At 36.5% G+C, this 13817-nt stretch overlaps 1 protein-coding gene across 3 annotated transcripts in view; it reads right to left on the bottom strand.

Moving 5' to 3' along the window:
* Positions 1-13817, bottom strand: part of LOC123648507 (microtubule-associated serine/threonine-protein kinase 4-like) — a 152025-nt gene that overhangs the window by 92666 nt on the left and 45542 nt on the right. For 2 of the 3 annotated variants that reach the window (XM_045566371.1, XM_045566372.1), the window contains exon 2: positions 9770-9858. The exons of the other annotated variant lie outside the window; for it this stretch is intronic. In XM_045566371.1, the coding sequence (XP_045422327.1) occupies positions 9770-9858 (89 nt within the window). The remainder of the gene's footprint in view (positions 1-9769; positions 9859-13817) is intronic. 3 annotated transcript variants of the gene reach the window in all.

Genomic DNA, 13817 nt, shown 5'->3' with positions numbered 1-13817 from the left:
TCCACACACTCTCTTCCCGCCTAAGGAAGACTAGATATTTACATACAGCTGAGGATTTATAACTCAAATTCAAAGACAACCTGGGGTAAACCGGTGAAGAGTGAGTGACAACCACTGTACAATCAGAGGAACCAAAGCCACTGTGACAGTCACTGAGGCTGTCCAGTCTGAGACCATCAGGTTCTGAAAACCTCCAGGGTGAGGAGAGAAATGATAGTAAGGATTTTAAATGTACTTTTTACTTTCTAAGTGATCATTTTCATGTCTTAGAACAAAAGCAACCCTGGACAGATGACAACTGTTTTCAACTAGCAGATCACAAAAGTTTATTTTTTCCCAATTTGAATATATAAACTTTTAGGGATTTAGAACATATCTGATAATACACGTCATTTATACTACTTAATTATACATATATTTAAAATAATGAAACATATAGTTATATTCTGTATCAGACTTAAACCTGACAATGTCTAATCCAAAAGTAGACAAAGCTGATAAACCAATTATTTTAACTTCCAGTTGTAATATTTTATAAAATTTGAAATTAAAAAGATTCTCCTATCTCAATAACTGAAATTTTAAGAAAACTCGCTATTCTGAGACTCCAAGTTTTTCAAGAGTTTTTTCCCCTCCAAAATTTGTAAGAATCTCTTTTCTCACAGAAAAAGTCACCTTGAGAATTCCCAATGTCTATTTTCTATCAAAAATTGAAAATTTCAGATTTCCTTAATTTAGGTGGAGCACTGCTCTCTTTGACCTCTCTCTGGACTTGGGAGGTTGTGTATCAGCATCACCTTAGCAACTTAAATTATTAAAGAGTTGGAAAAATAATAGCACCCTCTCACAGCTTTTAGCAACAGTTGAAACGGATTATGTCGTGGGCAAGGTAAATGAAAGCTTTGCTAAAACTACTTTTATAATAAAGTAAATAAGATAATATACTACGTGGGTTTTGTAAGTACTTCAGTGTTTAAAAAGACTCCCTCTTTGGGGGGAAAGGAAACCTTGCCTAACATCAGGGCATATGCTGCATTTTTGGTCCTAAGAGTTAAATGAGGCTACAGGCATTTCTATATAAACAGTTATTTACTCTTTTAACAAACATTTATGGAGTGCTTGATAAGACTTGCTGACTTGACGGTAAAGTTTACCTATCCCTCCTTCTGGGAGCCCCGTCTTCTCTTGGATTCTATGACACTGAATTCCCCTCTTTCCCTCCTGCCTCTCTGGTTGCTGCTTCTCAGTTTCTTGCTGGCCATTTGTCCTCTCAGGACCTCAAAATGCTGGCAATGTAGGCCCAAGCCCCAGGCTCTGTCTTCTCGCTCCAAACTCTCCCCCTTCAGTGATTTCTCCCCCTCCCAAGGTTTTAAATGTGAATTAATGGCTTTGAAACTGATATTGCCAGGGCAGACTTGACCTCCAAGTTTCAGACCTATATACAACTGCCTATTTATGTCCCTTAGCTGTCTCGTGGCCAGTAAGACCCAATATGCAGCGAAGTGAACTCTTAAGCATGACTTCAGATCTGTTTTTCTTGCCTCTCTCATCTTGGTAAATGCCCCCCCTTCCACCCTGCCATCTGGAAGCCACCTTTGATCAACTCTCACCCCACACCCAATCTATCATTAAGTATGGTCAATTTTAACTTGAAAAGTATATAATTAAGATCCAACTGGTACTTCAACAACCAAACCTACCTAAAGAAAATCCATAGTTGATACATAAACACAACAAAAATGCTAGAAAATTTTGATTAAAAAAAATGAAGAACCCTTCTGGATGAATGGGGAGTAAAATCTTCCTGGATTCCTGTCCAGGGGGCCCACGGTTTTTTTTTTTTTTTTTTTTGGTTTTTTTTTTTAAAGTTAGTACCACTTTGTTGACACAGGGGAGCATCTTTAAAATTAAATTTGGGTGTCAGCTTCCAATAGCTTTAATTTATAATGAAGGAGAGAATAAAAAGATAAAGCCACTCTGATTAAATTCTCTTACACTGAGAGATTAGGGAAATAGGGAAAGATGTCAGTCATTAGATTATTATTAGGAATAGGTTACACAGAAACGTTACAGTCTTCTCAAAGGGCCAAAGTGACAAATACAGGTAACAGGGCAGATGGATCTGCATAAAGGAATTAACAAAGACTAATGATGTTGGTATATACACCCGATTAGTGATTTAACACAAAGCAATACCAAAAACCAGGAAAACACACCGAATGACGTCAGTCCATCTGATTTTATCATTCTTTTCCTTAAGCAGGAAGGGCAAGATGTGTCATTACGCAAGCCAACAATTGGCAATTACACAAAGGCTGAGGTCAAAAAAATAAAAACTAAATACTGAGTTGGGTTTTTTTTTCTCTTTTAAAGACAGTATTCTCCGTAATGCGGAAAAAATGATTAACAAAATACTTGAAATCCCAGAACAGATGCATTGTGAAATGACATAGCTCAGACACACACACTAGATTAAGAGATTTGGTCTTGGGGCCCACTGAAGAAGGTTCTAATAAAATTAGATGATTCCAAGGTGATGCTTCACCCAAGGCTGACCAAGCCAATCAACTAGATAAAGTTTAGCCATATGATTTGCCTATTTTCACCAACATAAACTGACACTTCACGAGGAGGACAGCAAGGCCCTCTAGATTGAAGACAAGGTTTTACAAGTTTAAGTTGATTTTGGAGAGATTGCCTTATAATTAGAAAAAAAGGACAATGGATGATCCTGTCAGTGATCCCTTTGGAGTAAAAAAAGAAAGTTTATATTAAAGAAAGAGTGGTTATATGGGGTACCAGAAAACTTAATTCCTATTAGGGCTAACAATCAACTTGCTATGACTCCCTGGGCACATAATCTTGCTTTGTCCTATGCCCCAAAAATAAAGAAGCAAAGGAACTATTTATCTCGTACTATTATGTCCATGCTGCCAAAGGAGGCCACTGCCTTGCTCAATGAACATTTTCATTAAAGATCTATAAAGCAGGTTCCAACAGTTTCGTAAATAATATCTCAAGCACGAAAAACCTGCTGAGGCCTTTCGAATGAAAGTCACAAAATAAATGAAACAAAGGCACTATTCCACACTCAGGGCTATGTCCCCAGTCTCCCCTTATCTAAGCAGAAATCTTTCACTGGTACCTAAAGATCATTCATCTCTATTGACTAAGTTGCTCTCACCCGCAAGCTAAAATTCACAATGACGGCCTCCCCTTTGTGTGCTACATGAAAATCTGACAGTACCACAAACATCTGAGCAGAAATATATCTGTAAATTCTCCAAGAGTCTGGGGAGTTCAGAATAACTGTTTTAATGCCTGCTTGGCTTACAATCTTCCCTCTTTTGTAGGCTCACCTATAAAGTTTTAGAAGGATTCAGAAAAACTCTTTTGTTCAAAAACTTGCTCACTACTTGGGAAAACCATCACCCTATACAGACAGATTAAGAGTGCGAGAAGGTAAAGAATGTGTCACTGATACTAAACTTGTCAAACATAAAGAAGGAAGAGGAAACTGAGATCAGAGCAGGCAATTCTTAGAGCAAGACCAGTCTTGTTAAAAAAACACGAAACCACATGATGACTACACAAAACAAGAAAAAAGGAGAATTAGGAAAGAAAAAGACTAAGAGAGGGGACCACAAAAAAATTAAAAATGAGAAAAATAACAACTTCTATTAGTCAAAAACCACTATTGTAAAAAGAGAAATGGCAAATTGGAAAAGAATGTTGGTGAGATTACAAAAGATTAATATCAATCTCATTTCTTACAAATCAATAAGATTAAAAGTTAAACAAAAGAGAGGGATCATGACTAAAAATAGATAAATAATAAGAGATACAAATGGTAAATGAGTATGGAAAATGCCTAAATTCCATTGTAATAAAATATGCACATTACAAATACTAAGATATTATGTTTGACTTATGTTGATGGAATCTTAAAAACTGTAATATTCAATGGTGGCAACAAGGGAATAAAATTTTCCACATAGGCATTTCAGGGAGAGACACATACATGCACACACAATATATACAGGGGAAAAAAAGACTAAAGAGATACAATAAACTGTTAACAGGGGTTATCTCTGAGTAGTAGGTTTATAGTGGATTTACATGTTTCATGAAATTTCTCATATTTCCTACAAACTATTAGCTTTACTGTTATAATCAGAAGAATCCCATTTTAAGCAAACCAGCCTGAAAGATAGAGTCACAGGAACACAGCTTGCAAAAGTTCTTGTAAAATTTTACCATATCCTTAAAATGACACATGGTCATATGTGTGCTGGTAAACAGAGTAAGTATTTGGTTGGCATTGTGGGCCAAAACTTCGGGTTTTACGTTTAGTAAATCCCTTACTGCCCAACTACACATCTTCCAAGTTTACAGTCTGGCAGCAATGGATTAGTATGAAGTTTCTTGCTGGTATCAAGGATGCCACTGGGTTATCACCCAATGATGCTTCCAGGAATATGTCTGGCACACTGGAATCCTTACTTAGCACCTATTGTATCCCATACTGCCTTCTTTGAATTCACCAGTCCACCTTGTTCATTTTTTCCTATCTCTACCTCCTTGCCAGGCTATTAACTTTCAATTCTTTGCATTAACATGCCTGTTTGTAAAACCACTGTCTTTACCCCCATATCCAATTGAGTGTCCCATCTGATGAATGAGTCACACAATTCCAGGTGAGTGGAATTGACATAGCTCAAATGCAAGGTAAGCAAGTTGTAAACTGGTGAGACAATTTTCATGCGTAGCTCAAAAAGAAACTCCAAAACAAGTTCAAAAGTGGAAGGTCCTCAGAATTTTCTGAAATAATGAACATTTTATTTTTAAAAATGTACATGTTGTCCTATAGCTCCTCCTTGGAAACCACCTTCATTTATAAACTGGGTTGTACTTGTTAATCCAAAGCCCCATGGGAGAGGGTGGGGAGGCAGACGCAGGGAATATAATGAATGTATGTGCAACAAAAGGTTCCCCGTGATTCATTTTGAATAGTGGGATTTGGAATGTTGTGTTTTGTTACTCAACCCCCATAGGCTTCCCTAATACAGTCAGAACAGAGCTGTGTCAAATACGGTGGTGACTAATCCTTAAGAAATGAAGTCCCTTTGTAACCAAAATTTATATATATATTAATAGATATAGAAATTTAGGATATTTCTCATCTTTAATAATTCCTAGGGTTGCCCAATAGTGAAACTCCTTTCCATTTTTCCTTATAGAAATCCTCTTATAAATGAATCAAAGTAGTCCCCTGAAAATTCCCAGTAAAACAACTTCTGAAGACACAAAAAGACAGGTATTGCGGCCAATACCTTAGGACTTTAAAAGCCTGAGGACACTGAGTTTCAGTTACTCATACCCTCCTCCTCTGTGACTCTTCTCGGTAAGTATCACTCTTATTAGAGTTCCTACCTTCATCCACATGAATCAAAATACAACATGGAAGAGATACGGTGGTAGGCAGAATCCTGAAGGTGGTCTCCCCAAGATTCTAATCCCCTAGTTATTCAATCAAATATGACTCTAGGTACTAGTATGAAGGGGTTTTTCAGCTGTAACTGAAGTCCTAAGGCACCTGACCTTAAAATACAGAGATTTTGTCAGTAGGCCTCACCCAAACAAATGAGCCCTTTTTTAGAAGGGGTTTTCTCTGGCTGATGAAAGGAGTAGTCGGAGATTTAAAGCATGAAAATGACTGTATATGCCACTGCTGGCTGGAGGATGGCAGAGGGCCGCCTCTCGAAGATGAAAACAGGGACCCCAGTCCTACCAAGGCAAGGATCTGAATCTGTCTACACCTGCATGGGCTTGAAAGTGGATTCTTTCCCAGCCTCCAGATAAGAGCACAGCCCAACCAACACCATGATTTTGGCCTATGATACCCAGAGCAGAGAACCCAGGCTAACCTGTCCAGACTTATGCCCACAGAACTACAAGATTAATGAATGCATGTTGTTTTAAGCCAGCAAACTGTGGGTAATTTATACTCAGCAGTAGAAAACTACTGCAGATGTTATTTTCTTTTCTTTTGGTTTTATTTTTGGAACCTTATGTTTATTATAAAAGCTCTATATGCTAATTTCCCTACCTTTTTATTCCCCAGAGATAAACACTGTTAACAGTTTCTCCTTTCTTTTTCCAAAAATTCCCCATAAATATGCATGAATACACAAGTGTGTGCATACACTCTAAACACACCCATATACAAAATTACAATATGCATTTTTTCACTTAACAATGTCTCTTCGCATCTTTCCAATACCAACACAAAAAAGCCCACCCTCATTCTTTACAACCACCATGTAGTGCCGGATTATATCCCTGAATCATTATTTACTTAACCAGTCCATTATTCAAGGACAAATTAAATAGAAAACTGGCAACAACTTACCTTTCCATTTGCTGCTTGCAAGCCATGCTATACTTATGATTTTGTTATTCTATGAGAATATGAGTAACATAAATTAGTTTATATGGATTTGCTGGACCAAATGCATTTGAAATTTTAACCAATACTGCAAACCACTAACAAGAATGGTTGTAACTAATTCACAGCAACATTTTTTATTTATTATGGGAAAAGGACTGCTTCCCCATATCTTTGTAATCATTATATCTTATCAACTGAAAAATGATTTTGGCACTATCCTAGGTGATTGATACCATCTCATTATACTGGTTCACAATTCTTTTATGATTGCAAAGAAGCAGCATTTCATGTATTTCTGCTGGCCATTTTTGTTCTAGGACATGCTAGTTACATCTTTTGTCCATTTTTCTATTGGTGCATTCACCATTTCATATCAATTTACACAAACTCTTTGTATATTAAGGAAATTAGATGGGCACTCAGTTACGGGCACAAAAATATTTTTCACACTTTGATTTCTTTTGCTTTTGTTTATTATACAGAAATTTTTACTTTAGGAGAGATACACTAGTCTTTTCCTTTGAGACTTCTGGATTATTTTTCATGCTTAGAATCTTTCTGGAACTAGGAGCCTGTGACTTTCTGTGACTTCTTTACTTTTTTTTTTTTTAAATGGAACTGTCCAGTTTACTATTCTTTTAGGAATCCTGGGCTCGCCACAAACACTATTTTGCTTGCGAAGACATGCTCCAGGGCACCAGGTATGCCAAAATGTCTTTTTCCACAGAACACCACTGACACACCTACACAAATGAATTAATGTCTTCATCTCTACTGATGCATTTCATGGGTATAAATTCAAGCATCAGTGATGAGTGGCCAGGCTTATATAATGCCTACCTAAGAAAAACTGAATGTGTAACTTTAACTCTTAGGTTAAGAAGCATTGAGATGGTCTTGTTTTTCATGGGGACATCTAGGAACCCTCACCTGGCACTCTGTGTATCAAACACGGGCTAGAGAATGCAGCAGCAGAAAGGAAGAGGCAGAAGGCATGGTGCGTGAGGAGGCATTGCACATTATCATGACATGAGGACTGGTCGTTTATTTCACATTTTCTTCTTCTTTTACATAGAAATAGGAACCTACCAGACTGTGATAAATGCTATTTCTCACAAAAAGTCTGACAGATTTCTCCTGCCTCTGAGTAAATAACAACCTGTTGGCTCAGTAACACAAGTAAAAATACTCTCAAAACCTGAATGACAGGCTTCTCTCTGCCCACTTCTCTTATTAAATGCTAAATTAATGTTGAAGGGAAAAGAATTTAAGCTAAGTCTATTAGAGAAAAGAAAAATAATTAAAAGGATCATTAAAGTCTTAACCACATTTGCTCTCTTCTCAATATTAGAACTGAAGAATATCACAGCAATAAAAGACTAATCAACGGGCACATAAAGGACAGTGAAATTACTATAAAACACCACAAAGAGGAGTAAGATTAAGTTTTTTAATCACTATTGAATTATATGTAAAAAATAGAACTCATCATTCACTAGCATCTATTATAGTATATACTGCCAGGCAGCATGTTGGGGGCTGGAGGAATGTAAAGATTATTTATAAAGATATAATTCCAGACTCCAAGTGAGGTATTTGGCCTTGCTTGGCCCTCTGTGGGGTTTTACTACTATGAGAAGGATGTAATAAAAATCTCAAAAATATAGATAGTAATAATATAAATAGTGTATACTCATCATACAGCTTTGGAAACATAGTATTCCTACTGCTTCCCCCTCTCTCCCCAGTTATATCCCCTTCACACTCACTCTCTCAGCGATAACTACTCTCATGAAACTGGTCTTTAGGATTACCATGTTTTCCTTTAGGCTGTTAACACATATAATATATATAATGTATTTTATAATTAATACATAGAACATAATTATAACATATTATGTACCTTATATTTATATATATATATCCCTAAACAAAATATTGTATGTAGCATGTTAACTTTATATAAAACATTTATGTAATATTCTTTTGTGACTTGCTTTTGTTGTCCAACAATATATTTGAGTTTCATCCATGAAGACACATACAGTGCTGGTTTACTGGTTTTCTATGTGCACAGTGTTCTGTGTATGACTGCACCACACTTCATTTATCCATTTTCTAACTGGCATTGCGGTTGTTTCAAATCTTTAGCTATTATAAATGATACTGCTATGAGTGGTCTAGAACTTGTCTTCATGTGTGCAAGAGCTTCTCTGAAGTTTTACCTGGAAGAGGCATTTTGGGATGTTAGCAGTCATTTGACAATACCATAATTTTATCAATTTATCTTTTACCTTTTTTACTATACCAGCTTTTATTTATTACTATGAGGAAAATAAAATTTCATTCCAAAGGAACAACTACCTCTCTCTTCTTTCTTCCTCCCAAACATATAACAGATAACACACGGTCTGAATTGAGAGCCTCCGTGAGCTCAAGGGCTGCCTTCTGGGAAGATGCAATCAAGATCACTTGTGAGTACATCAGTGTCAATTTAGGGTTTTCACAAGAGTACAATGAAAGTAGGGCTAACTGTTTATCCTTTCACCCCATCATTCTCCACAGTCTTGAAGATGCCTCTCCAAAACACAGATCCACCTCAAAATCCTTAAAAGGCATTCAAAGTCAAAACCCCTTCCACTCTCTTCACCTGCCATACAGGGGCATTTCCTTTCTGTCATCCCATTTCCACCTACCAAAGTCTTGGTCATCTTTCAACATCTTGGGCAAATGGCTCCTTTAAACTCTCCCAGATTTTCCTGATTGAAATTAACCCTTCTCTCTGCCTCAGCTTGGATAGAACTTTGGGGGAAAAAAAAAAAAAAAAACAATAGCATACAAAGCAGTCTTCATTGTATAGTTTTTACAATATGGCTCTACCTTCCTTATAATTCTACAAAGTACTTGAAACCAAGAGCCTCATCTCTTGAATCTACTTCCTCCCTACAGTGGCTATCACAAAGTATCAGACAAGTTCACTTTTAGGGAGAAACATGCTGAACTGTTTTTAACACTAACCCTCTTCATGTGAATTATCACGTCTACATTTCCCAAACGTATTCCGAACATGAAAACCATGTCTTGCATCATCCAAAAATTTAGAAATCGAGAAACAAATATTTGAAAAAGGATCCCATATAAGAAGGAATTCCTCAGGTCAAAGTCTAATCACTCAAACAGAGGATAAGGTTTGGGTCAGTTAACCTATAAGAAAGAACAACTTAGTGATAAAACGACAAGAAAACCAAGATAAGCTGTGAAAACACACCTGCATCTCAAAATGCATGAATTATTTTAAAAACAAAAAGAAAAAATTACCTGCATGAGCAGAGAGAGGTGAGTGCGGTCGAGGCAACGCTGGTGACTGCCCATTGCCTATCAAGCTTTTCCGGTTGCTTGTTCGGCAACTGTCAAAAGGAAAGAAAAAAGAAAGATTTAAAAAGAGAATATAGTATCAACAATGTTCAAGCATGTTCAACGTAGGCACAGACTAGGTTGAACAACCTATCTGCTGATGCTGTTGTTAACATTACCGCAAATTATTATGCATTCACTAATATTTGAGGGGTGCCTGCCTCTTGAATATTAGAAAATATAATGTATTCATATAGCATAACACCACCAATATTCCTCACCACCGGTGGAACGATAATCAATTACCTTCTTTTAGCTCTTGACTGCAAATATGTGACATGCCATGCATACAAGTGATAAATTAATGATTCAAATCGGCAAACCACAGGTAGCATCTTTGTTGACATAAAATTACTAATACAAAATTACATGCAATGAAGCACAATGACATTAATCTTACAATGATGCACTAATTAAAAATCTAATTATTTAGACAAATTTCATATTTCAGCCTTTTGTCAAGAGAACAGCTGATGCCTAAGATAAATGTATTTCACCACTCATTCATTTTTCATCTTATATACGGCATTCATAAATTCCTTTTTAAGGTAAATGTTTGGGGATCATAAAAACAGTTTCCAGTATATTAAAATTATAGCAATGGTCCTTTTTCACAAGCATGCTAGCTGCTGGTTTTACTGAGTACCCAGTGAGTAGAAATCAACTGGTAGATATGGGCACAGGCAGCTATTTCTTTTCCTGTTTCTGCTAGTAGGGAGTTATAAAATGGCTAATTTCATTTCCATCCAGGTAACTTTCACAAGCCTCCAAGAATAAGGCAAAGACAAAACCAGTAGATGGTGAAGTGGATACTATCTTAATTTGCTTTTCTTCAACACAGATTGGCACTTCAGTCTCTGTTATCAGTACAGTAGTCAGAAAATGGGGGTGGTGGTGATAAAAACTAGCAAGTTATCTCATTTAATTTACCTACAGCAAGGGTCAGGGCTCTGTGACCCTGTCCTCCTACACCGTGCTACCCTCAGCCACCAGTAAGAGTTGGTCGCAATGTCTTCTTAATCCGAGACAGACCTCTACTATACCAGCTTCCTGAAACAGGAATTTTCACCTGACTTTTAAATTAGGTACAGTGACCTGACATATTTCAGGGTTTCTGTAAAATATTTCAAAGGAACATTTCTAAATATTCAAATATCACATTTCAAAACCAAAACCCAGTTTCTTTCAGAACTATTGACTTGGGAGTTGATCTCCTCTCAGATGTTTGCTGCTTATCATCATTTGTGAACATTCTCATATTTATCATTTCTTAAGGTCAGGCTGAATCATTTCATTTTCCTTACTGCAGCAATCAACATGCTCTAGCATTATCTGTGAGTTTAATTAAGATCATGTTTACTCAGCCTTAAAGAAGCTGTTAAATGAGAATAGACCCTTGATACTTAATTATGAAGGTAGATTGTGGTATTACCAACTCACCTATGAAGAAATGTATTCGACCTATTAAATTCATGATCATTAAGTCAAATAGTCTCATTGCTTTTAAAAGATACTGTATAATGTACTTAGTGTTAATTCAAATTAATGTCTCCTTTCATTTCAATATAGGAATACTAAATATATTAACTTGCTGATGTTCATAAAAGAAATTATAAATGACAGATTTCTATCCTGGAAATCTTACCCAAGTTATTTAAGCAAATTAACTGAAATTCAGGTATTACAAGACTGTTATTTATATTTTCTTCATATTTAGTATTTGATCTACATCATTTATAAAGATCAACATAATTATTAATGTTTATACATGTAAGTAAAATAAGAAATGTGTGCCAATACAAATAGTAATCTAATGAGTATCTTACCTAGGGATATCAGTGAAATATGATGACTTATTTAAAACTAAATTTAGAAAATATTTCTGAAAGAAAACCTTAAAATATTGAATTTTCCAAAGAAACATAGAATGACTAGTATACGACCACAACAAGCAAAATAGTCAACAATTTAGATTTAAAACAATTAAAGAAAAACACAAACAAAAAACCTCACAATTGTATCTATTATTTAAAGTCTATCAAAATGGTGGAAAAGCGATTTAAAAAATGTGATTCAAAAAAATCAATGTCTACATAAAACTCCAAAATGAAATATACTGTCTGGTCAATACACAAACAGGTTTATATTACACATATCCTGTGCTTGCCTACTTCTCTATAAAGATTTGTAATCCTTACAAACAGATGATTCATTATGAATGCAATGTAGAGTGAAAGAAAACATAGGCTACATCATCTATGAATACATGAGCAAGTTAAAAGAAGACAAGTTCAAAACAAATTGCCTCAGAATTTGAACAGTTTACCATATTTAAGGTACTGGTAGTATATAATTATTGGAGACATAGCTTATTGACAAATGCCAGGAACAAGTAAAGCACAGTTCATAACTGCAAGCATCTCCTCTAACCTCTTTATCTTCACCATGAAGCTATAGATGGTATTAAAATTATCACAGACTTTGAACTTTCTTGAAAGAATCTCTCACAACGATCAAAGAAGAAACTTTAAACATGAAATGCCACCAATATGGCAAAACCAGAGATGGTAAAACACAGGACAAGACAGATTTCCATGTGTACACAAAATAAATCTCTATACTTATGAAGTAGGATCTTAGCCTCACAAATGAATTTGTTGCTAACACTCTTGACAGTAAGGGGGCATTTTACACTCCATTTAATCCCAAAATATCTAGATCTTGATATACAGTAATACTTTTGAAATCCTGGGACTCTATTGAGATACTCTGTAGATAAGTTTTCCAAGGTACGACAGGGAACAGTCATCGAATCTGGATGCTACCAGCTTCTGGTATCTCTGACAGTCACCTAATCTTGTTCCTCTAGGTACCTGATTCTCAATAAGTGAATTAAAATCTGCACTAACTTCACAGTAAGAAAACTCCAGGGTTTTTTTTGGGGGGGCAGGAACTATGAATATATGCCACTTAGATTGCCACAGCACCTGGCACTGCTCACGTTAATAATGACATTGGTGCAAAATGCTGAGCTGACCTCTCTGTCATGAGGTAACACCAGGTTTTCCTGCCCAAGAAAGGAGAAGTTCATGGCAGCCAAATGTTAGGCAGGCTCCCCAGGTGTTTGTGACTACACCTACTACTCATTTAATCCATAAAGTGACAAAACAGCGGAAACATTTCCTTTTGGGCAAAATAAAGCTTTCTTCCTTTTCACTGCATGACTAAGTTGATTCTGCTTTGCTTTTTTTCCAGAAGAGCCGCCAAGGGGAAAAACAGGTGCTGTCCAACCAGGTAAAACAGGGACACCACTTCTCCTGTATCAGAAATCCCTTAACTTGTTTATAATTCATCCTCATCTAAGCATTTGATCTTATAAAGAGTTATCTCTAGTTTTTAGCCTAAAGGGGCACAGATATATGACTGCAAAAATGAAACTGAAGAAGAATCAGGAACTCAAGTTTCATCTATTCCATCGCCAAGTGCATTCTTTTGACTTCATTCTTCAAGAAGAAACAGAAGCCATTCACCGCACCTGTGCTCCAGTCTGAAGGCCGAACACAGGAATACCTCCTTCCCACAAGGTACTTCCTCCTCTCAGTTCTCCGGTTGAAGCCACACATGGAAAACTTCCTTTTCCTGTGGATAACGTGCTGGGTTTGTTCTCTGAATTTGGAAGGTGACTACTATTGTTCTATTAACACAATGGTACAGCCAGATTCTTTACTTGCAAAATCAGAATTTGGTCCCAGAAGACAGCCATATACAACTTGAGACAAAGGCAAAGATGGAAAATGGATGAGGATGGGCTGATGTTCACAGGTAAACATTTCTTTTTACTTCACTCGTTTGGTTCCTCCCTGGAAAGGTCTAGCTAGGGGCAACTAGGAGGCAGACAACTCACACAAACACAGCACAAGAAATGCACCCTGCTGACTGCGGGCCTGGGGTC

This window comes from Lemur catta, chromosome 12 (assembly GCF_020740605.2).
Source record: "Lemur catta isolate mLemCat1 chromosome 12, mLemCat1.pri, whole genome shotgun sequence".
Taxonomy (NCBI): Eukaryota; Metazoa; Chordata; class Mammalia; order Primates; family Lemuridae; genus Lemur; species Lemur catta.
Note: the sequence above shows the minus strand (reverse complement) of the source record. Positions and strands in the feature narration are given on the sequence as shown.